The sequence below is a fragment of the Cheilinus undulatus genome, linkage group 21 (assembly GCF_018320785.1).
Source record: "Cheilinus undulatus linkage group 21, ASM1832078v1, whole genome shotgun sequence".
Classification (NCBI taxonomy): domain Eukaryota; kingdom Metazoa; phylum Chordata; class Actinopteri; order Labriformes; family Labridae; genus Cheilinus; species Cheilinus undulatus.
In genome coordinates, this window is record NC_054885.1 from 22,364,664 (window position 1) to 22,389,613 (window position 24,950).

Genomic DNA, 24,950 nt, shown 5'->3' on the forward strand with positions numbered 1-24,950 from the left:
GCAGGAATAGGATACCCCCTTATGGAGTCTAGACACTGGTGGTGGTGTTGAGGAGGAATGCAGGATCAGATGAAGAGTAGACTTGTGAGAAGCTGGACCAGGAAACCAACGTGAAGGAGACTGCAGTATGCAGGATGGCATGAGCAGAAGACCTGTGAGGATCTGGACTAGATGCTGATGAACTGAATGGAGGTGGCTGGGGTGGAGGAGGGTTTCAGTGTCCGCATGACAGGCTGACAGGTGCATGATGAGAGTGTGAACGCTCATTGTCAGCTGATCACCAGAACAGAAAGAGAGAAAATATGGAGAAAAGGAGAGATATGGCCAAGCGGTAACTAATGAACGAGAAGAAATTGTCTTTCTGCTTTGACTTCCGCTGAGCTCTTGATGCACACCAATAAAAAGTATATCCTGAGGCCCCTTAGAGCATCGGTTGTCAACTGGTCCAGCCATCAGACCTACCAGCATCTCTGTAATGAGAAATCATTACCCCAGTTTCTGGTATTTTCAATCCCTAAAATTAGTTTAGTAAAAAGTATTGCAGTTTGGACCTTAACTGGAGCAAAACACATTACTCAACAGACTGGACAAAATCTCACGGACGGCTTTGCTCTGAGGAAGTCAAAATTGGATTGGCTTATATTGACTAAAAACATGGCAAAGTGCTTCTTAAATAGTTTATACAAGATCTTTTGGTATAATAAATATATGTAGGCCTATTTTCTTGGGGTTTTGTCAATACAGCTATTAAGATTTATGTTACCATCAATCCATCATTTTCTTTAATTCATGTGGGTCTTGGCTTTTCTTAGGTACAAGTAGAGGGGTTTTAAGGATAAAAGATTGGGAACTACTGGTTTAAATGGTTGACTTAAAACAATTCTGTCAATCACAAAAATGTTTGAGGCTTTTTTATATACATAATCAGTTCTATTTTGTTGACCGTGTACTCAGTCATCGCTCTAAAGTTTCATCTAAAAATAATGACATTTCAAAGGACTCAAACTTCCAAGCACAGTGGCTGTCTTAAAAAAGTAAAATCATATCACCTGAGGTAGATTTTTAGTATTAATGAATGAAAGCTTAGATTAATCTGTGATGCATCTTTTCTACATTTAGCACTTACTTGAGATTCTGGCTTTGTAGTTAGATTACACGAATGCATGTTTGGGTATCTAGCTGCATAAAAGGCATCAAACACTGCAGAGATGAGTTCTTTATGAGGCAAAGTAGTGCCCTCTGCTGGCAAAGCAGCTGTTGATTTTAATCACCCTGCAGCTCATGGACCATGGACCGATGTAAAAGCATGAAGTCAGGCTCTTGGTTAATCTTCCACTGAGGGCTGGAGGATAAAACACAACCTGCACTGTCAACAAGTTCTTTAGAGACTGAGTAAAGCAGATGACTGCAAGCTCTCTCTCTCTCAGACACATGCTTATTCTCAATCTGTGTCTCAAAGCAGATAAAAAACAGTAACGTAATTTCTGGTTGAATCTGCACAAAACTATCTTCCAGCAGCAATGGGTGTTGGTGCTAATCATACCCACACATCAGCTTTACAACAACATTTCGGCAAATATTGGCAACCAAAAATAATGATACCTGACTTTTGATACTGACCAGTGTTGGTGATGATTTTTAATGCACTTACTAGTTATGGCAGCAAATATGGTGTTCCAGAGGCAGAGCTTGGTTGCACTAACTTTAATAAACTTAAGGTGAGGTATAGGAAAGTCCTTCACCATCCTTAAATATTTCTGTATGTGGCCCTTAGTCAAAAAAGTTTGGACACCCCTGACCTAAGAGAAGTAGGCGAGAGTGGGGTAAAATGAGCCAGAGGGTAAGTTAACCCACCCCCTGTATCCGAGCAATAGTAAATAGAGGTTGTCATGTGACCCTAAATTCAGGAAGCACTTACTTATCTCTGCCTGTGATGAAGAGAAGCACATGGTGTAAGTGGTTAGTACTTTTTTTACACACAAAAATAAAAATGTGTCAAAGTAAATTTTCTGCATGTCAGTTAAAATGAGCTATGTATCTAAGCAAATTTATCTAGGACTAAAATGGTGTGTCGAGCCATCAGGTCTCTTTGTACCCAAAGTGAGAGTTCTGTTCGCATCCTCAGCAAAAAGTTGGACACATTTCCAGTGCATGCTGGCCTCCGCCAGGGCTGCCTCTTGTCTCCGATTCTGTTTGTGATTTTCATGGACAGGAGCTCAAGGCGCAGTCAAGGGGAGGAGGTTTTCAGGTTTAGAGGGCTCGGAATTTCATCTCTGCTGTTTGAGCAGACGTCTGATGTGGTTTTGCTGGCTTCCTCAGCTGGGGACCTCCAGCAGGCAGTTGGGCAGTTTTGTGGTTGAATGTGAAGTGGCTGGTATGAGAATAAGCACCTCTAAGTCTGAGGCCATGTATCCCTGCCAGAAAATGGTGGATTGCTCCCTCTGGGTGGGGAGTGAGTCTTTGCCCCAAGTGAAGGAGTTCAAGTATCTCTGGGTTTTGTTCATGAGTGAGGGTACTGTACCGTACAATCGTGGTGAAGAGGGAGCTGAGCTGAAAGGCAAAGCTTTCCATTTACTGATCAATCTATGTCCCAACCCTCACCTGTGGTCATGAACTCTGGGTAATGACCGAAAGAATGAAATCGTGGGTACAAGCAAAGGAGCCAGTTGAGGTGGTTCGGCCATCTTATCAGGATGCCTCCTGGGCGCCTTCCTTGTGGAGGTCTTCCAAGCATGTCCAACTGGGAGGTGACCCTGAGGGAGACCCAGAACTCGCTGGAGGAATTATATATCCCATCTACCCTGGGCACACCTTGGAATCCCTCAGGAGGAACTGGAAAACGTTACTAGGGAGAAGGATGTCTGGGCTGACTTACTTCGTCTGCTGCCACTGCAACCCAACCCCAGATAAGCGGGGGAAAATGGATGAATGGATGGGATAAAATGGTGTATTATACATATTCATCATTTACCAATGTATAAAACCACGAGAATCATTTGGCTAAAGTTTAGCCTGAATAGCAAAGTTAGCAACATTTTTTCCAAAATGTTGGCTGTGAGCCATATGTTGTGGGGTAAATTGAGCCAGTGGTTCACCAAGTTTGAAAAGTTACATTAAGGTTCATGCTCAGGTTTAAAGTAATAAAGTCACATATTCAATTTACCCCCAGATTACTCAACTTACCCACAGACTTGGCTTAATTTACCCTTAACCTTGGGCAAGTTGAGCCCAGAGCACCATATTTTGAAAGGTCATATTTTCCAGGCTCTTTGTTGTAGATGGGTCCTTACCATTTCAATTGAGAGCAAACATCCTTAAATGAGGGTATGTGTTTTCATTCTATCTCTGTTGCATTCTTCCTTGCCTCAGTGACAACATAAGTAAAAAATGACCCGTCTCACCCCAATCTCCCCTATTGCTTCACGAAATAGCTTTTCAAAAACCTGAAACTCTGCAAAAAGTACAATAGCTGTTTAAATTTGATGTTTAAACTTGCTTATTTTGTCTGAAAAGCCTGGAAAAGAAGAAGATTGTTTGATCAATTATTTGTTAGTTTGTCTCCATCCTCCTGTTCTGTTCTGACAGTCAAAGAACTACTATGTACTCTGATCCTGGTTTGTTTAAATTTTTGGTGTCATCTAAGCCCATGTGGACTGGGCTTATGATCATATGTAAGACAAAAAAAAAAAAAAAAAAATAGAAACTTACAAACTTTTCTGAGATCTGCATAATCAAAGGCATGGCTGATATGACTGCAAGCCAGCACATTGTACCTGTTTGACATTAGGCTAAAGACCCACCTTATCTCTGCCACTTTCTCTGTTTCCTGTTGATCTGGAGTGATTTAAGACAATGTTTTCAGTATGTTGGAAGCTACAGATTACCTTCAAAAGCCCTATCCAAATGGCTGACGTCACTCAGGCGTCATCTATATGGTCTCAGCTGTGTGACGTTAATCACTTTGACATCTACCCCCACAGTGGTATCAAAAATAAAGAAATATTCCATATTGTGGCTGACTGCCCTGTTTGTTTTTATGGGTCATTTCATTACCATTTATTCATTACTGACCTTTAGGACTTTCCAACTATAAAAAATGATGGTGGCTTAAAAGAGTTGTTTGTGTATTCATAGCCAAGCAAAGTCTGTGCAAACAGGTTTACCTCAAGGCAGTCAGAACAAGCTCTCTCAATTAATTAGTCCACACTAAACCTCTTTGAGGCATAAAATCATCCCTATAGCAATCCACACAAATCCCCCCTTTACTCTGTTAGCCCACGCGCCCTTGATCTCTGAAAACATGCGCATCACTGCATCCCATTACACCAGGGACTCACTCATCTCCATCCTGAAAAACACAAATCTGAATGTACAATAAGTGCATGTGTGCAAACAGGCAAAAATAAACTCAGCAACAGCTCTTGACTGCTGAAGAGAAATGGAAGAATAATTCTGATCTAATCTACCATAAAATACTCATCACACAGTCTTTCTAAAAATACCTGCACTAACACTTCCTTTAACACGGTGTGAGACTGCTGTCAACAACTTTAGAAAAAAGTAGGCCAGATAAATTAAATTGATAAGCTTTATTCACAGTTGTCTGCCTCAAAATAAATCCTCACAGAAATATTCTCAGAACAAAAGGTGTGTCATTTAAAAGCAAGGGGATTTAGAGACTTTAGAAACACGTGCACAGACAGCTTTCCTACTTTGAGACTTGAGACGACCACTTTATCGTATGAGATCAGAGACAAAGAGGAGGAGGAGGAGAGAGCAGGGGAGACAAGAGGGTCAGCATCTTGACCACTGAAGTGAGTTACCTTACAGCCAGATCTCAAGGACATACAGACAACACAAGTTTTAGTTGACAGACTTTGAATTGCATTGGTAATAGCATCAGTTTAAGGCTGGAGTTGAAGACGACAAATACAGAGAGGAGTCCTGACAAATAGACAGAACAGCCTTTCTTGTATCATCAGCCCACCATGACACAGAAGGTCAGCGGCTCGCCGTTTCTCAAGCCCTTTTTCCTGAAGACGCCTGTAAGAGTGGTCAGCCCGCTGAGACAGAGACGACACACGCTACCTGCAAGTGAGTTCAGGAACCTGACGCCACAGGACGCCATCAGTGTGTTTGAGATTGAGAGAGAAGGTAAGTCAAGCTTGAACATCAAAAAAAAAAATCACCTGGTATGTTTACTCTCATGAAAAAATGTCTGTATTTGACTAGTGTTGCAATTCCAGACTGTTTTCTTAATATGAATACAGGTGAGTTTAGCTGGTACTGAAAGAGAAATTTGTCATAGTGCCTCTTTATGACCTACAAAACCAAACAGGATCATCAGCGATAACATATTTTTATATTTGTTTGAGGAGGAGTCAGAAAAAGTGATTTTACCTGCAAAACAATCATTTTTCACCCCAATCTTCCACATGAAATATGCTTAAGTGTGAAAGATTGACTCGAATAAGGAAGTAGGATTGGATTGTTTTTTTTAAAGAACAGAAGTGATACAAATAAAGGACAGAATGAGCGATAATAAAAATACAATCTTCCACAGGGTTGACAAAATAAACTCAAACTGACCATTTTACAGAACATCTCATCTAATGTACCTACTCTCAGGGCTTGACCCATAATCTTATTTGGTTCTTTTCTCTCCACAGCTTTTGTCTCTGTGTCTGGAGAGTGCCCTCTTACCCTTGATGAAGTGCTTAACTTCCTTGGCCAGTGCCCTGAGCTGTCTCTGGGTTGGTTTGAAGAGGGCCAGCTGGTGGCTTTCATTATCGGCTCTGGCTGGGACAAGGAGAGGCTATCCCAGGTAGGACTGCAAATGCACAAAAATTACACTATAATAACCCCTTTTACACAGAAATATGAGTAGATTAATGCAAATTTTGGCTCATGAGTGCCTGACATTATTAATGTAATCTGCCCTCTTCTAGGAGGCCATGACTCAGCATGTCCCAGACACCCCCACCGTCCACATCCATGTGCTCTCCGTGCACCGTCACTGTCGCCAGCAAGGCAAAGGCTCCATCCTCCTGTGGCGTTACCTGCAGTACCTGCGCTGTATGCCGGGTCTGCGTCGAGCCCTGCTGATATGCGAGGACTTCCTGGTGCCTTTCTACCGCAAGGCTGGCTTCAAAGAGAAAGGGCCATCAGCCATATCTGTATCCAACATGCACTTCCAGGAGATGGAGTACACGCTTGGTGGTCAGGCGTACGCCAGGCGTAACAGTGGCTGCTAGTCCACGGGCTTCTTCCCTCCCTCTACATACTCACCTCTAACCTGGACTCACAGTGGGAAAGATTAACAAAACACAGCTGACAGATGGATGGCAATAGGCCGGTGTGCACCAATACACATTATCCAATATCTGTAGAGAGGTTTGTCTGGACCTACCAGTGAGAGCTCCAGCCAAAAGAAGGATGACTGAGGGAATATACAAATGCTTTACATTTTATCCATCAGTTTTTACTCCTGTAATCAGTAGCATCTTGCCTCATTCAGTTTTATGTGTGTTTTTTAAGGTTTTTATCATTACCAAAAAATGACTTAAAATTCAGTGTAGTGGAGTCTGAAAAAGTGAAAATTTTATATTGTTTGTGTCTTCATCCTATGGGGGACATTTTATATTGTGCAAACATAAAGTTTGCTTTTTAGGATTTCAGGGGCTCCATAGCATAAATGTAGTGATGTAAATACTGTTCAGTTTTAGTTAGTCATAAAATGGAAAGTTGTAAAGAATTCTTCCTGTATTTGCTGATAGAGTGAAGATGTACATAATGATCACACAGCCTTTAAAAATATTTTACCATAGATTAAAAATGTATATTTCTTTGTGACGCAACCTGAATCAATCTGGAGACTCTCAAAAACACCTTCTGATGATAAATAGAGTCACAAACTGTAGTCATTTGTAGATTTTTTTACTGTATTTTTTCAGTTACATGTGTGTAGACAGGTAGCTAAAACACTACCATGTTCAGAACAATCATCACTTCTTGAGAAGCAATAAACCAATAAAAGAAAACATTCGAGTGCTCAGCGTAACGTAATAAAAATATGGCAGTAGTTGGTACATTTTTCAACAAGGCACCAAAGGTATCAATAGAAGATGTTTTTCCCTGCTTTTGTATGAAGTTGCCTGGAGAATAATAAAACCTTTTTTTTCTGAAATATGACTGTAAATTAAGAAAAATAATCCTTTTCTCTGTACCAGTGGTGGCCTCTCTTATTCCTGCCTCACATGTAAAGGGCAGCTGGGAGCTTCGATGAGGTTCATACTTTTTTTCATTGAACAGTGAAGGAGGGGCAATGACAGCCCGGGAACAGGGAGGGGATTGATGGAAGTCCTTAAAAAGAGTGGCATAGGTATTCATACTGACAGAGTAAAAAAAATACAAGTATATTGTCACAGTCACAGAAGGGAGAGGGGGCACAGGGGCAGAATAGAGACATACAACGGCTGAAAACATCTGTTTGTCCACATCCTTTGACCTGATGCCTTCCTGTGGTGCTCACACTGTACATAGCTTAGTGCAGGTGAGCATTGAGGTCGTACTTCTCACAGAATTTGTCCGTGAAAGGGATGCAGGTGAGCAACTCGCACCATTCGCACTTGATTGGGTAGACATAGAAGAGCACCACAAGGCCTGAGAATAGCCCGACAAACACCAGCAGGAAGACGATGATCTGACAGCGTTTGCGGTACAGGTCCATGCGGCCAAAACTGATGTAGGGTAAGAAAGCAAAGGACAGGAAGAAGCCGGAGATGAAGCCACTAATGTGGGCAAAATTGTCGATCCAGGGCAAGAGCCCAAAGGCAAAGAGGAAGAGCACCACACACAGCAGCTTGGTAAAGGCTCTCCAAGGCTGCGCCAGGATCTGCCAGCTCTGAAACAACTCAACAAACAGGCAGGCCAGGATTCCAAACTGAGAGCCGGCTGGGCCCACCTAAGACAAAGAAACCAGAAAATCAATCTCTTTGGCTTTCATTAGGACTGTCAAACTATTATTATCATTTTTAAATGTCATGAACAATGGCAAAATATTATTTCCATTTAATCATTGAGTGCTTCGAAATTAAATGATTTGCATTTCAAAACATTTCTTAAAGCATTCATGGTGAATGTTTGTACTGTCTGAAGCTAAGGATGCATTCATTCCTGTTTGGATACAAACCTGCTTTCATTTTAAAATTAAATTAGGAACTTTAGGTAAATTAAAGGTTACAACTCTAACTCTAAAAGTATATGAAGACTGCTGATGAGAATGGCACAGAGCAAAGTATTCAATGACTCAATGCACATTACTTCTACTGCTGTAAAAATGGAGGGGAAGAAGAAGCAAGAAGTAAAACTTCAATATATTATAGATTCATCATTACATATGAAATATTTCAAGACTTTTTTGTTAGTGTTTATGATTACAGCTCGTGAAAATCAAACTCCACTATCTCTAAATATTAGAATATTACAAAATATCAGTCCCAAAAAACAAACAAAAAAAAATGGATTTATAATACAGAATACTGCATGGAGGCAACCAGTCTGTGGCACTATTGGGATGTTCTGAAGCCCAGGTTGTTCTGATTGCAGCCTCCAGCTCATTTGTATTGTTGAGTCTGATTCAGGACTGGTTGACACTAGAAGCATGGCACTTGTAGCCCATTTCCTGGACCCATCTGTGTTTGGTGGCTCTTGATCCATGGACTCCAGCCTCAGTCCACTCCCCTAAATTCTTGATTCTGCTTTGTCTGACAATCCTCTGAAGGCTGCGCTAACCCTGGTTGCTTGTGCACCATTTCTTACCACACTTTTCCCTTCTGGTCAAATTTCTATCGATATGCTTTGATATAGCCTCTGGGAACAGCCTGTCCCTTTCAACAATGACCTTCTGTGGTTTACACTGCTTGTGAAGGGTGTCAGTGGTTGTGTTCTGGACTTTTGTCAATTCAGCTGTCTTCCCATGATTGTGGTTGTGTGAAGTGAACCACTGTGAGAGAATGGAGGCTCAGGAAATGTTTGCAAATTGTACTTTTCCACAATGTTTTAATATTTTGTGATTGATTTCTGATTTTCATGAGCTGTAAGCCATAATCATTAACATTAAAACAAAAAAAAATCTAGAAATGTTTCACTTTGTATGAGATAAATCTAGAATATATGGGAATTTAACTTTCTGAAGTAAATCAGACAATTGAGTGGACCTCTTCCTGCTCCTTTCCAAATTGTAATTCCAAATAATGAATTGCTTGTTAGTATGTTCATTTCTCTTTACATGTTATTTATACATTTCAATTTGAACTTTCAATTAATCAAGTGCAGCAAAATGGGTGAACATTTAGACACATAGTGATATTCCTTCTGATTACCTCTGCTCTGTAGGGCAGGAAGATGGCTGAAGCTAAGTTGCCTGTGATGCCACTGATGATGTAAATGATTGAAATGCGTAGCCAGCCAGCCAGCTTCTCCAGGTCCCTCAGGATAGTCATCTGGAAAGCCACTGACACCAGGCAGTGAAGGATCCTGGGAGGAAAGAAACGAACAGAGCGCTCACGTGTGTGCAATGTGTAAGTGGTTTAAAAGCCACATGTGTTGGGTGGATAATTCCTCTGTGTACAAGAGGCAAACCTCTCAACAGCCCATCAACAAAATCGCTCTCTATCTCACTGAAGCTTAATGAGTTCGTGTAGTGAGGGCACTTTGGTTAATTACCCCCGGGACAGATAAAAGACAGTTCGAAGATGAAGCACGGCTCCTCTTCACAGTAAGGTTGGCTCTTTGTGATGAGCGACTGTCTTCATTGATCACAGGAATATTGGCAAAATACATTTCCTGTCACCACTGATAGCCAGTTTTGTACATAAGATCATCTGAGACATCAATATCAGTCTATTTATTATAACATTTTTAGTGATGTTTTTTCCTAATTATCTATATTTGCCTCTTATGGAAATGCTGAATGTTATCTTTCTTAACTTTTTTGTGACTATGAGTACACCAGGACTCGAACTTGGTATTTGATATTGTGGTTAATTGCTACATGTTGATCTCATTAGGTGAGGTTGTTGAGATAAGCCCATAGTGGGTTTCTACCTCACCTGCACATGTGATTTACTTTTAATTACTTTTCTGTGTCCAACGTGCTTTTTTAAAAATGGGCTAAATAAATAAAGAAAGAAAGAAGGGACAATTTCCTTGTTGACATATTTGGCCAGTAAACCTGGCTCTGATTTTGATCTTTTAATATCACTGTTCCTCACTGCTGTGAACAAACACAATGACACAGTACATCAGTATCAGACTAATGACTGTCAGTCCTTTGAAATTGTGTTTCATCTGGCTTTTAGTATGGCTGTATCTGATAAATTGTGGCTCAATATTACTTTGACCACCTGTTCTGTCAGTCAAATTTTAAAGAGGCAAAACTGCTTAATGTGATTTCAGCAGCTCCATACTCACCCAGCATGAAGGAAAAGTGAGAGCCAGAGCCTGTAAAACTGATCTGGAATCTCGGGGTTGAGGAAAGGCAACAGTCCACAGACATCATCCATGCAGTGCACCTGGAGATGATATGACAACAATAAATATAACATTAAAGCTGCATACATTTCCAAAATGGAATGTTTGGAAATCTATTAGAATTTCTGGTATTAAGAAAGCATATGAATGGTTCACTACAGTGTTCAGCAATTATACAGTAAGCATCACTTTTAAGGGCTTCCCACAACAATTAAAAAAAGATAACTGAGGTTAACTGATTGCTGTGCTGTAAGCCACGTTGCTCGTAGGTTTTATCATGTGTTTGGTAATGTGTTTGTTGTTGGATTTTGGACACAAGAGTACATCACCACTTTCTTAAAGCATGCTCAATTCAGTGTTATTATCTTTATTTCTATACACGGCTTGATATTAACTTTTTTACTCACCAGCCACTATGACTGGTGGTTTTGCAGAGTTACTAACCATTCAGCATTTCCACTAGCCTCAGTTTTGTTTTTGAAATACTATGTTTTATATGTCAAATCTGGTATGTTTGGTATGAGATGAAACAAATACTCCATCTTCCCTCATCTGCCTGATCAATATAAGCTCTCCCCTTTAAAAAAAAAAGCACTTCTCCCTTTACATATGAAACTGAACACTACAGGGAATGTCATACTTTGCTGTGAGAGACAGTCACTGACTAACAGTCACTAAAATGTACATTCTATTTGTCAGATGAGGGCAACACATGTTTTGTAATATCTGTGGCTGATTATGGCTGACATCAGCTTTTATTCTTTACCAATTTTCTTTCTTTGAATCACTATAATTGACAAAAAACAAGTGATACTTGGATTTCATACTAGTAGCATAACACTGACTGTTAATTAACTGTTCCAAGTGGATGTTTTTTGCAATAAGCATCTAATTCACAAACACTGGCACTAAAAACCAGGTAGTTAAAATCGACTCATAGTTGTGGGAGTGATAAATTCAACCCCCAAAAGTGGCTAGTTGGAGTCATTCTGCGACCAGCCATGGCTGCATTTGGCTGGTTAGCAAGCCCTGTTTCTATATGTTATTGCTTTAAATTTTGTTTTTTTCTTACTTTTGACTTACTTTACTTTTTATGGTACTTTTCAGTGAATGCTTGTTTTTCCAAAATGTTCTGAATGTTTAAATATTTACAGTATTTAAGTCTGATAAATCATGTGTTGTTGTAACCTGACACGCCAGATACATTTGTTTCACACGGAAACGGGTGCATCCATCTGCTTTGCAAGGTTAGTGATGCTGAGCAGATGTTGTCAAATCAATGAGTAATTGTTTTTTATGATCATGATGTCAGTATCAATAAAAATAATCATGATTAGGATTTTGGTCATAATAGAGCAGCCCAAGTACACAAAATGTAAAACAGGGTTGCGCTCAGTTTTGAATAAGATTTTAAATTGCAGAGAAAGTTTGCAGCTTACTTGAGAGCACAGTGTCGCCTCCTCATGAAAGTAGCCATTCATGAAGTCACAATACTCCCGAGATGTGATTTCACACCTTAAATAAAGGAGAAAAAACATAAGTATTTGCTAACTTATAACACATATCTACTTCTACTTGTTCAGAATGTTTTGTTTTCGTAGGCTCATTTATCTCTCACTATCCCTCCTCACCTTCCTTTGGTTCCAATGCAGCAGGGTCGGCCTGTGATGGTACAGTCTATATGAGGCAGGTTGGTGTGGTTTCCTGTGTTGTACCTGGTACAAATCTAAAAGTCAAAGCAGTTCTCTTCAGATTTTGTAGCAGGGATTTAAGGTTTCATCAGCACCCTACCTTAAATGTTATTTCAGTGTATATTTGAAAAGATAAATCAGCTTATAGTGAGGTAAAACAATCCCAACACTTTAACAGAGTGAAAAAGCAAACTAACATATGATGCAAGTAAATTTTCAAAGGCAAATTTCTCTGTTGTTGTACCTGTAATACATTTATAGACCGAGTGAACGACCAAGTGAAATAACAGAGTGGTGTCAATGACTGCTGAGGCGTATAGTGTGTAAAAGTCACCAATGCTCTGCTGTTCCATAGCTGAACAGTTATGAACTTCTACGGGTATAAATGTAAGCACAGAAACTGTGCTACCAGAGCTTCATGGAACAAGTTTCCATGGCAAAGCAGCTGAACGCAAGCATCACATCACCAAGTCCAATGCCAAGTGTCAGATGGAGTGGTAAAGCACACCGACACTAGACTCTGAAGTAGTGGAAACGTTATTTACTTCTCTGTCTGGCAGTCAGATGGGCAAGTCTGGGTTTGATGGAAGAATGTAATCCGCCTGCATTGCCTGCCAACTGTGAAGTTTGGTGGAGGAGGGATATTGGTAATGGTTTTTCAGGGTGTGGACTAAACGCCTTATCCAAAGGCCAATTTTAATGCTTAAGCATACCAAGACATTTTGGACAATTCTATGCTTCTATTGCTGTGGAAGAACTTGACCGACCACCACAGAGCCCTGACCTCACTCCCACTGAGCCCCTTTTGGATGAACTGGAATGAAGACTGCAAGCCAGGCCATCTTGTCCAACACCAGTGCCTGACCTGATAAATGCTCTCCAGAATGAATGGGCACAAATTCCCACAGAAACACTCTAAAATCTTGTGATAAGCCTTCCAAGAAGAGCGGAGGCTATTGCAGCTGCAAAAGGGGGGCACCTCCATGTTGAAGTGTATGTATTTGAATGGAATCTTATTACAGTCACTGTTGGTGTAATGGCCACGTGGCCAAATACTTTTGTTCATGTACTTTATAATGCTTCCAGCATGTTCTAGAGGTCCCCTTCCAGTTAGACTTGCCTAGAAGACCTCCACAAGGAGGAATCCGGCTGGCTCCTTTTGACGTGAAGAAGCAACAGCTTTACTCAAAGCTTCCTACAGATGTCTGAAATGAACTCTTTTAAGCTTCTTTTATTTGAGATACCATTCTTTCGCTCATTACATTTACTCATACAGGAGCATAGAGGAAGGTTGGAACATGGACTGACAACGGCAATTATTTTGGATAATCTTCCGCTCTTTACTGTCTTCATGAAAACGTTTTTATTTCTTTATTAGAACAAGAATAATTAAGTCCCACAAGCTTTTTTCTTTAGGTCAGATCACACTTTATGTCTTAATACCAACCAGGGTTTAATTTTACTCACTGGCCACTTGGTGATGTCATCAGGCCATTCATGTGGTGATACTGATGCAGGCTCTAAACATATCCTGTTGAGGGACAAACAAGACCAGCATATTATTTTTACTAACTAGTACACTGTAAGTTGATTTATTCTTTGTGCTACTGCATATACTGTATATAAATTCCTTTTGTATCTCACCTTGGATCCTGGTGGCACACAGACCCATACTGTCTGTCTTCACCATTTAACTTGGGAGTGCTGGAATGCCTCGGCCACTTTACCCACACAGCTAATGTGCTCTAGAGGAACAAAAAACACAAATATGAGAGGTAAGAAGGGAAGGATTTTAGATTATAGAGAAAAATAGTATGAAGTGGGATTGTATACGGACCGAGCATTCCTCCTCTGAGGTCTGGACACAGCCGGAGCGATCGTTCCGAACACAGCAGGCGGAGTTGCGTTCGATAGCTCTCTTTTCCCTGATAAGCTCATGTACCTGCTTGTCCTGCCGCATGCATGGAGAGTATTTGGCCCCCAAGTGGATCAGAGCTTCCTAACAAAGGAAAGATGGAGCATATCAGCGAAGTTGACACACGATTAATGTTTAAAATCTTTAATTAATCTGAAAGAGAAGAGTGCTCACCGAGCTCGGCCCGATCCAAAAATTCTCCTGCTGTACAAACTTGACATTTTCATACACACCTTTGTTTCTTAAAACCTAAATAAAACACAATCAAACCACAAAGATACATTAAAAAAAGATATAATGTTATGAAAGTATAATATAATGTTTATCACAGTTATTCTACTCACAGAATCAACCGTTTCATGCTGGGAGAAGCCCACTGGTGCAATACCATAGATGCATACAGCCAGAATAGTGATAAGTAAATGGACAAAGGTAATCCAGTATGTAAAAAAAGGCCTGGAAGACATAGAGAGGATGCATTTAGGACTAAAAATATTAGCAGCTGTCATTAACCTATGTCATCCACTGAGGGAATCACACAGAAGTAGGGGTGCAGTACCTGTGATCATCCATGTCCTCGATCTGCCTCTTGACATAGCTGTCAATTCGCTTGCGGTAGGTGCGGTTTGTGAGCTTTCCAACCATGCCCAAACCATAAGGCCTCTTTTCTCGAGCGAAAAGCTTCTTGACGGGTACAACGATGCGCTGGCCACGCCGCTGTCCGGTTACACTAACCACTTCCTGCCGTAAGGGCACCTTTGGTGGTCCAGGGGTTCCTTCTTTGGCTTTACGCCAGCCTCGCTCCAGAGGTCTGGAAGAGTTTACAGATGGAAAAAGAAGTTGGAATGTTTTCTTTATGTCATCCATTATCTAGCATTGTTAAATAGATTGTAACCCTAGTTCACGTTTATGCTTCAGGGGTATCATTTTGCTTTACTCTATCTGGTTGTTTACTCTTAGAGGTGATTGACTTTTTAAAAATATTTACATCAGCATAGTCTGATTGACCAATAAAGTGGCCCAGTTCAGTAACTCACAGCATGAGATGACTTCTCTCCAGCTCTGTCTTGTCCAGAGCGCTGCCTGTCAGCTCGGTCTCATCCTTTTTGCTGCTGGGCTCTGCCTCTTTCATAGCAGCCTCAGATGGTGACTCAAACACCTCATCTGTGTATGTGGACAACTCCTCCTGCATCAGAATATCCTAAAAGAACCATCATGATCCCATTGGTTTTAAAAATGAGAATTATTATGTAAAAGTTATTACAAAGAAACTAAAGAATAAGAGTAGTTATGTTTTCTGGCCTTACTCTGGCAAAGAAAGATGTGTCCAGCTCGTCAGGAAAGTCGACCATGTCTTCCTCCATGAAACTGGCTGGGGTAAAGCTTCGTCTTTGGGCTCGTCTAAGGGTGCTTTCTCGTAATGAGCGCCCCTGAGATTCACAAAAACACTTAAATAAACGTACAGCTTTAATCCTTTTTCACAGCAGGTTTCAGAATACCACTGAAGTCCATTAAGTACAGAGAGGAGCCGTGTTTATGTACAATTTATTTTCCTGCTTATTCCATGTGTGATTTTTGCAAGCTTTGTGTATTTGTATTTAACCAGCGAAGTTAATCTTATCCCTCCTGCTCACCTTGACCAGTGCTGCTGCCGCCCTGAAGCTCATCTTTGCCACGGACTCCCTCTTCCGTCTACGAGGCAGTCGGTTAAGACCTGAGCGGGAGCTGGTGAAGGAGCAAAGCGAGGCAGCTCCAGGGGTGATGGGGGTCTGAGGCACACTATAACCATCCACCTCCTCCACCATACGAAAAGCTCGTCCTCGGGCCAATGGGTCCACAATCTGAAGGACAGCGAGTGTGAAAAGTTGTAGTTAGAAACTGTTGGTCAAAAAGAAGCATCAGTATTAATTTCAGTCCATGTCATAATAAGCTAGAGATTCAATGCAGGGGCTTTAAGTATCATGAATACTGATGTAGTTACAAAACTGTACATTTTCCTTTTTTATTTCTTACCGTAAAACAGTCCATTATCTGCATCATACATTCTGAAATTAAATGGCAAGTCCAACAAGCACAGCATGTGAAAAACAAACTCTTCTTTACCTTCTGCATGCCATGCTGTGAGGAGGGGACATAAAGAGGAGGCGGGGTCTCTGTGCTGGTTAAGGAGATGTTGTCCTGGCTGGGCAGATCCATCTCTCGAATCACCTGTGGTTTCAGCTTTCCATAGCGCAGGCTGCAGTGGCGCAGACTTTTCCTCTGCCATTTCTGGGTGGCATCGCCATCCTTGCTGACCCCAAACCAGTCCGCTGTTCCCCTAACACCACAAACACCGACCTTTCAGATGTGGGTCACAAAGCTAACACATGCTTCATTTCTCACAGAGTGCTATCTGATACTTGTCAAAGAGAAATAGAGGTATAGGACTGATGAGACCACACTTCAGATGTCGTAAAAAAAGTGCACTAGATAGTGCAGGTTATCAGCAAAGAGAGGACAAGCCTGGGCATGTTTATTTCCAGACTCATGGGAAAGACACATAGCAAATAGTGATAGAATATAAAGCTCTTTCAGGTGAAGTAGACCACTAAGAAGAGCTCTTTTGGCTCTAAAACGACTCTTTAATCAGCACCTCTTCAGGTATCTTGTAATTTTTGGCAAATTGAAAAGTGTTTGGATCTAGACAGATGTTTGTTAAATTATTCATTCTTCTTTTAGTCATTTTTCCAGGATACATTTCCCTTAAAGCAGTGGTTCTTAACTGATTTAACATAAGGAGCCACCACTCCCTGCTTAATGACAGATCACACCCCAAATTTCTTTAATTTTTCTGAGATACTAAATTGTTTTTTGAAGGAAAATTGGGAAAGATTAGACTGCAGGTGGAGCAAAAATGAAATGTAGCAAAGAGATGGAGACATTTGATTTAAAATAAAAGCATATTAAAGTCATTTTGCTAGATATTTTTTCCAGGCAAACATTGGTGACCACTGAAAATGGCAGTTGAAAACCAATGCCCTGGAGCACAATAAAGGCATCGTATTGTATTGCACCATTTCATATTGTATCATACCAAACCATATTTTATTGTGTTCAGTTGGATGATATCTAATTTCACCAAACCATGTAAGGTATCATATCACACTGACTCAATGGTGTTTGGTATTGTGTGGTATGGTGTGGTATGGTATGGTATGGTATGGCATGGTATGGTATGGTATGGTATGGTATGGTACGGTATGGTATGGTATAGTATGGTATGGTGTGGTAAAGCATGGTATGGTATGGTAAAGTATGGCATAGTATGGTATGATATGGTATGGTATGGTATGGTATGGTAAAGCATGGTATGGTATGGTATAATATGGTATGGTATGGTATGGCATGGAAAGTACTTGATTTGGTATCTTATCTCATAGCCTTAAACTTAAACAGATTAAAAATTCTTCAAATTTAAATATAAGCTTCACAACTGTTACTCCCACCATGCTTTGCTGTGGTAGTACCACAAAATGAAATTTTAAATCTTGCTTTATTGAGCATGTAGAATACTGAATGAGATATTTCCTCAATATATGTAGAAAAATCAAAACAAGACAAAAACAAATCATAAAAGAAACAAATCAGAAAAGTAGCTCTTGATAGGAGCCTTAGAGTTTACTTCCAGGAACAACCTACTTCTTTTGATTACACACCATTACTGGCCCGGTTTACACATTACATGTCAATGAGCAAAAGACTACAATGTGTACATAATCCAGGAAAAAGAGAAAAAGACAGGGGTTAATGAAGTTCTGATGCTGCGAATTAAACCTAATTGGTTTAGATTTTATTTATTTAAACTGACATTAAACAGACAGAAGTTTCAATAAACAGAGAAGAGGCACTTTTTTCTTCCATCTCCACTTTATCCCATTCCATCCAGCTATGATGAACTTTTTATGCAATCATGTTGTTAAAGTTGAAGCCTAATGAGTACCAGAGCAAACAATGTTACTGCGCCCCGAGGGCAGGAAGTGGAAGTGGAAACAATCTTCAAAGGAGAGTTCAGGCAAGCTGGCTGTTAATTACCAGGTGCAGAGTGAATGTGGAGTTAAGTTCTGCTATTTCTCACGAGCTGAAGCTTCTCCTGTACTTTCAAAAGTCATGTTCTTTGCATCAGTGGACATGACCTGGGTGACATAAGTTTTGATGGGTGTGACTGAAAAGAAGACTGTATATTCTGTGCCCACTAAAGAGGCAATCCGAGTAGATAAATCAGCCTTTAGTAAAACTTCTGACATGCAACAGCATCTTATACATCATAAGAACATTTTTAACGGCTGTACTGGGAATGCGTGGCTTCTCTTTTTACCAGCTGGGTCATTACTGTATCTGTGAATGAAGAGGAATTTGTTTTGAAGCTAGGCCAACTTTGGGTTTCAGATCCTCTTCTGATTCATTTCAGTAGGAATGTTTGTGGCCTTGACGTGACTCACAGCTGTAACAGCAGCTGACCAAGTAAGGAACTTAAATTCTTGTGAATCATGTAAAAAAAAAAAAAACATGTCTACTTTCACATTATCTGTATATGAAAATAAAAGTCTAGTTTGTCAGATTTAACACTGTGTTCCTCCTGTCGTACCTGAGCAGAGTTCTGGAGAGTGAGTGGTGTTTCCTGGTGCTGCGGCGAGCAGCCCGCTGCCCCTTAATGGGCACTGTGTTAATCCGCTCAAAGTGCACCCTCCTGCTGCTGTGACCAGGCAGAGCAGGGAGGTGGCAAGGTGGGACAGGCAGAGGGAGGAGGAAAGAGAAGAGACAACAAGAGGCAGTGAGAAGGAAAAAGTGCAGCTGGACAGTGTGGTAGCCATCATGCAGATAGAGCAAAGCAGACTGTTAGGTTGGATTTTTCATTTGGATTTACAACATAAAAGTAAAGTTATTAAATGAATTAAGGATTTTTGATCAGAAAGAGCGATGCAATTTAGAAAAAAGTGAGGAAAGAAGAGGGACAGAGATGGGCAACATCCTCCATTTAATACAAGAATTCTATACAAATGCAGCATATTATTTCAAATATGCGAATAACGCAATATTTCAAAGTTCTTTTCCAAATATTGCTACTCTTTTAATCTTTAGGTATGCTCTTAAATCAAAATACAATGAATGTTTTCTCCATCGCACTATAAGCCTTTACCTCTTTATGGTCTGAGTGATGGACGACTGGCGTTGCAAGACAGGCCGTCGGGTCTCAAAGAGGTCACGGGGTGGAGACTGGAGGTGAGAGGTCTCCACTGGCATGCTGATGCTACGCAGGAACCCCTGCCTCTTCACCGGCTTAAAGGAAAAGAGAGCAAAGAAAACAGTTACAAAACTTGCAACTAAAATGACAAAGGTGACAAAGTTAAGACATGGACTTTTTAGCCACCTGTACAAACGTGGGAGGCTCGTCAAGGGACATCTGAGCCGTGGGAATGTCCAGCCTGAGCCAGGGAGGTTTCTTCCTCTGCAGGCTGCTGGTGCTCTCCCGCCGTGGTTCAGCCATGTTCTCTGTCCCACCCTAGGCCTGCCAGCTGCAAACAGAAAAAGAACAAAAAATATATTACAAGCAAATACTTTCGCTCAAAAAGCTGCACAATCAAAAGGGTATTGCTTACAGCTATAATCATGGTGCACAATCATTTTGTGCTTCAAAATTGTTTCACAAGAGGGAGCTAAGACCCCTTATTTGAGCCAAGCATGGGTGTCCATATCTTGTGAAAGGGAAAGCCCTTAGGACAGTCAGCTGCACTCCTTCCTCCTCGCCAGCTCCCAGCTCCATTTAAACAAAAGCTATAAATGTTAGTGCTCCAGAGAGAGGAAGTTTACAGTCTTAAAAAGAATCCCTTAATCCAACAGTTCAAAATCAAACCTAATCCTAATGTGTAGTTAAAAGTTTCTCTTCTTCCAGGAGACATCTATCAGAGGCTAATGACTATGCTTCCCAAGACGAGGCCTGTGGGCCTTTAAAAGGCCACACAGTAAAACCTCATCATCAGACAGGCTGCCTGAAGCTAAGGCCTTGTTATCGCCTCTCTCCTTTTTATTGTCCAACTAACCTCACTTCTCCGAGCCTGGTGGCTCATTTCCTGTCATTTTCTTAATTCCCATCATTCCCAAAGAAACCTGACCTCCCTTAAGAATACACAGCCATCTTTACACTTCAAATGATCCAGCATTTGCCTTACAAAAAAAATCAATTTTTTAGTAAATCAATCTTTTACTTTGACAAGAGGGACGCATAAAATAATAACTTGCTGCAGGGAGCAAAGTGTAAACGTGCAAAAATGGGCGTCTCCTCAAATGTGGATCTGTTGCTAAACCAAATGAATTTGAAAAATGCCTTCCCGACAGTGAGTTATTTCTGTTTCGGTCTCATGGAGTTAAAATGCCTCACAATACGGCCTCATCACACACCAATTCTTAAGGTCAATTCAGGCAGTTTGAGCTCTGAGCAGTCACAACAGGGTTCTCTTGTTACAGATCCTGATCTTTGAAAGTAGTCACCAGTTTCTAGTGACCACATCTGCTTCACATTGCAATTTTAATGCACCACAGGCTTCTGTTTTAGCCCAAGCGATGACGGGAAGTGTTGTCAGTGGATCTCAGTAGAGACTGGAGTAAAAACTTCAGGCTGAGGGTAGCAGAGGTCATTACCAGTGTGTTAATATTTAAACACAGGCTTGTTCAAGCTTACAGATGTTCTTTTATTCACTAGTTCACAGAAGGACACAAGCATATCTACTTTATCATATGCAAACATTCTGTTATAATACAGTTATTAAAAGGTGGCACAACATACAGTAAACTAGATGGCACATTTATGAATCATTACTTCGTATCTTGTAGTGCACTGGTTTTCCAACCTGGGGTTCAGGCACCTCAAGAGTTGGCACTGTCCACTCTGGACTTGTCGAAATTAGATGTATGTACTAGCTATAATCATAAATAATGTTTATTAGATAGTTTATACAAAGTTAGTTTTGTAATAACAAATATGTAGACCTATTCTGTTATTAATAAAAGCAATTAAAACTGATTTTAATTTTTGACAGCAGTGTATCTTATGTGTCATGCCAGTCCTGGGGAATCCCTACCTTTTTAGGATACAAGTAGGAGGAGCTCCAAGGGAAAAAAGTAAGGGAACCTTTGTCTACTGTTTTCACACCTAAGCAAAACACCTAAGAGGGAGGACAGGCTGAAGATCATAGATATCAGACAGCCTCTCTCGCAGACCATTAATCTGAGACAGTGCATGTGTCGGAACAGATATACATGCTAAAACTTTAAAAATAAAACTGGATTAGACTTTCAGTTCGGTTGGGGGTAAAGATAAAGGTAAGGGTTAGGATAAGAGAGTTAAAAGTTAAAAACGTGACCCCAAAACCCAATTACATAACATTCAATAAAGTCAAGTAAAAAGTCTGCTTACAGGAAAGAAGTCTATCCTCCATAACACGGCAAATGTAGCTTATGTAGCTCTTTTAGTTTTGTAAGCTACATAAAAATTAGCTTTGCAGCTAATGTAGCTAAAGCTAAAGCTTACAAAGCTCATTGATATCTATTGCATACTAACAAAGTTATGAAGCTGACATTATTTAAGTAAGCTATGTAGCTACATTATGAACATAGCTAGTGTAGCTATATTAGCAGTAGCTCTGTTTGCTAAAGCTCATGTTGATAAAGCCGACTTAGCTTCACTTTCTTACATAGTAGCGTTAACTACGTAGCTATGTTAGCTTTAGCTAAAGCTAAGAAACGACTGTTTATCTACTTCTAAAAGGGGCTATGCATAAATTTACACTAGTTTAGACCTCTGTCCTTTTCTTTGTTTTATTTATGACAAGTTGATTTATCTGTAGGCCTACGTTTGTAGTGTACTAATTTCATAAATAGAACTGCTAGACTTTTTGAATAAAGTTTAATTTAAAAAAGTTATGGAAATGGGCCTTATACCAGCAATATACGACACTTCTAACCTGACATCGCAGATGAACAGTCTATAAGATCTACTGTCTACAGCCAGACTGTCTTGTGGATTGGGAGAGCTGCAAGTGTGAATCAAATTTTTCAACCTTTTAGCCAGCTTCCTTGTAAAATTTCTGCATGAAGTCAGGGTGAAGTTTCAGGAGGAACCTTCTGGAAAATTCCCTGTAGCCAAGAGGCATAGGGTTAACTTCTGCTACTCCAAGCACTTCATGATCTTTCATGCCCTGTCTCATTGGACTATTTTGTCTAAAACTGTAACCAGCTCACTAGACTATTTCAACTTGTTCTCCATTTTTGCATGGTTATTTTTATGTCTTGTCCTGCCTCCTGAGACCTCCTCCCTCCTATTTGATAAGTCTCCTGTTGTGAGGTACTCATGTGAACAAGCAATACAACAAGATTTCAGGCACAGAATGTCAGAACTTTTCAAGACTTTCACAAATCCACTTGGAAACAGCTTATTCATCTTTCATTCATTGTCTCACCGACTTATTTTGCATTTTGCATCTATTTGTTTTTATAGTAAATGCCATGCCATGACCTCATGTGGCTTTGTGTAGACTTTGATACTAGATTAACAAGACAAACTGCACCAAAGCAGGCTGCTGCAGAGTATGGGTGAGGTGGTCAAATAAGGACAAGTAAACAGGGAAAAAAGACGCAGTCTGCTAAACTCTGCTTTACTTTCACTTTATGTCAGCATGATTACACTCATTTTTGGTATTTTTAAACTGCAAAGTCATTTGCCTCAAAGTACACTGAGCCAAATCATCACAGACTTTATCTCAGTCATGCATTAGAGAAATGCAAATCTGTCACCAGTATCTCTGCACAGCAGCCATCTCTCCAGCCGCAGGCCACAACACCCAACATTTAATTACTCTAGCCATCAGTTCAAACAGCAGGCTCTTGATGTAGAGCATCAGTGTAGGGAGGGGGCATTATCTTCATTGTTGTACAATTGTAGCAAACTGGGACTGAGGGGAAGGCAGACAGCGAAGGGACCTCATTTTACTCTATGCTAAACACTGCTTGATTGCTTAAACTTTGACTCCTTCTGTTTAAATGTGTTTTTCCCTGAAAACTCTGCTGATACTACTATGCCTAGAAATAATGGCGGAGGGACAGCGGAAGCATACTAAACAATTATTGTTCCTGCGCTGTACTTCCTTCTCCTGCTTTAGCCTCTTTTCCTGCCGAGTATCTCCCACCACTTCTCATCCTTGTGCATATGCAGTCTGTGTGAGTAATTCTGTTTGAAAGAAATTGCTGTATTATTATCTTTTAAAGCCCGTTGCTCTCTGATTGCAAGTCAACAAACTGCATCACTGAGGGATTAAAAATTGAAAGGACGTGGGCTAAATATCTGAAAGCTTTAAGCAACAGAAGGAAAATAACTGTAGCTAAACATTTGTAACTCAAACAGCAGAAAAAAACACTTTTCTGACATGAAGTATGAAAAAGTAGTCTTAAAGAAGAATGCTTGTGAAACTTTAAACTGTGTTCAAACTACGCAAGCTTCAGTATTGTTTGGCACTGATCTAACTTACATCTCAAGAGCCACTGTCTGTCCAGCCTTGCTGATGAGGATGTGAATTTCTGCTCTTCTTAGAGATCAAAATCACACTTAGCTCCCACATGGCTCTTCATTTGTTGGTATTTTTTTGTCTATAAATTACGACAAAGATGGAAAAAGGAAGCTAAATCTCAAATGGCAGCTGGCTACTGTCATTCACACTGAGGACTCGGCTTTTAAAACCAGTTTGTTTGAAAGCTACACATCCAGGTGGCTCATAACTCGTTGCCCTGACATTAGTCGTTTCAGTCTAACCAGTACCCCACAAGATCGGTTTGCATCATTGTGTAAACAGCATCACCATTTCCTTGAAAGCATGTTTTTGGCAAAATAAGGGAGAAAAGCTGTTCAGCTTTGTTCATTACTGTTGTTGTTGATCAGGGGTGGAAAGTAACTAATTACATTTACTCAGATTACTTTAATTGAGTAGTTTTTTCCTGTACTTGTACTTTTTTGAGTATATTTTGAAATCAATACTTTTACCTCACTTAAGTAACTTTTAACCAGAGTAACTGTACTTTTACTTGAGTCCAATACTCCTGTACTTTTTCCACCTCTTTTGACAACACTGCAAATCCAGGGATGTGTAGACATAGTTTCCCATCATGCCCTTGGGCAGTGTTTAGGTGTGCCTGTAATATATATGTTTAGTTGTGTTATGATTTTGCCTGTTGTACAGTGATCCCTGCTGGGGCTCTTTTGGTCATTTCAAGTGGATTGTTGTTGTTTTTGTTGTTAGACACATTTGCACCCAGAGTGAAGTTATCAGCTGAGTTCCTGCCAGTGACTTTAGGTGCTTCTAAAGAACAAAGTTCATTTTCTTCATTAGTGTGCATTGCCTTGCAATAAGATTGACTCTGCTTTGTTCTTGCCAGAGAAGAACCTATTTGCCACAGATTTGCAGAGTTAAGTTGAGTTACTGCAGTTCTGTCATATTGTAAAATATTTAACTCTTTCAAAGGCTTAACTAATAACAGGTTGTGTGGACTAATATAGACAGTTTTAAAGTTTAAATTTAGTCTATATTAGTTTAATTAATACCATCATTCTTTTTGTGTATTTCACTTTAGTGTGACTTAACCTGAACAACTTGCTTAGAGATCTATTCACTTTTTGTTCTTGCCAATAGGAGAATAACTATTTTGTTACTGTGCAATGCCTTAGTAGCTACTCAGTGCTTAAAGTAAACTTAAAATGAAATAGCGCTAACTTTTTCTTTAGTTACTAA

General features: G+C 40.2%; 2 protein-coding genes across 4 annotated transcripts in view; one reads left to right on the forward strand and one right to left on the reverse strand.

Moving 5' to 3' along the window:
• The first annotated feature begins 4,741 nt into the window (after nt 1-4,741).
• aanat2 (arylalkylamine N-acetyltransferase 2) lies at nt 4,742-6,254 on the forward strand. The gene is made up of 5 exons (XM_041778045.1): nt 4,742-4,793; nt 4,910-4,915; nt 4,960-5,154; nt 5,670-5,824; nt 5,949-6,254. Exons 1-5 carry the CDS (start codon nt 4,742-4,744, stop codon nt 6,252-6,254), a joined length of 714 nt encoding a protein of 237 aa, XP_041633979.1.
• A 666-nt stretch (nt 6,255-6,920) lies between these two features.
• Nucleotides 6,921-24,950, reverse strand: part of rhbdf1a (rhomboid 5 homolog 1a (Drosophila)) — a 42,431-nt gene continuing 24,401 nt past the window's right edge. Inside the window, exons 2-19 of one of the 3 annotated variants that reach the window (XM_041778602.1) lie at nt 19,547-19,691; nt 19,316-19,455; nt 18,764-18,868; nt 16,243-16,456; nt 15,774-15,980; nt 15,447-15,569; nt 15,177-15,340; nt 14,699-14,950; nt 14,484-14,595; nt 14,314-14,388; nt 14,062-14,223; nt 13,869-13,969; nt 13,692-13,755; nt 12,165-12,259; nt 11,973-12,048; nt 10,474-10,574; nt 9,384-9,537; nt 6,921-7,963 (exon numbers count right to left, since the gene is read on the reverse strand). In XM_041778602.1, coding sequence (XP_041634536.1) covers nt 7,544-7,963; nt 9,384-9,537; nt 10,474-10,574; nt 11,973-12,048; nt 12,165-12,259; nt 13,692-13,755; nt 13,869-13,969; nt 14,062-14,223; nt 14,314-14,388; nt 14,484-14,595; nt 14,699-14,950; nt 15,177-15,340; nt 15,447-15,569; nt 15,774-15,980; nt 16,243-16,456; nt 18,764-18,868; nt 19,316-19,455; nt 19,547-19,663 — 2,682 coding nt within the window. In that variant the 5' untranslated portion in view covers nt 19,664-19,691 and the 3' untranslated portion in view covers nt 6,921-7,543. Of the gene's footprint in view, nt 7,964-9,383; nt 9,538-10,473; nt 10,575-11,972; nt 12,049-12,164; nt 12,260-13,691; nt 13,756-13,868; nt 13,970-14,061; nt 14,224-14,313; nt 14,389-14,483; nt 14,596-14,698; nt 14,951-15,176; nt 15,341-15,446; nt 15,570-15,773; nt 15,981-16,242; nt 16,457-18,763; nt 18,872-19,315; nt 19,456-19,546; nt 19,692-24,950 lie in introns of all 3 variants that reach the window. The other 2 variants (XM_041778601.1, XM_041778603.1) reach the window with 2 other exon arrangements.

What these genes read in the sequence shown, in the direction of transcription:
- aanat2 (XM_041778045.1), top strand. Translation starts at nt 4,742, where the DNA reads ATGAGATCAGAGACAAAGAGGAGGAGGAGGAGAGAGCAGGGGAGACAA. An exon ending in GTTTGAGATTGAGAGAGAAG is followed by an intron (nt 5,155 to 5,669) that starts GTAAGTCAAGCT and finishes TTCTCTCCACAG; the next exon opens with CTTTTGTCTCTGTGTCTGGA. An exon ending in ACAAGGAGAGGCTATCCCAG is followed by an intron (nt 5,825 to 5,948) that starts GTAGGACTGCAA and finishes GCCCTCTTCTAG; the next exon opens with GAGGCCATGACTCAGCATGT.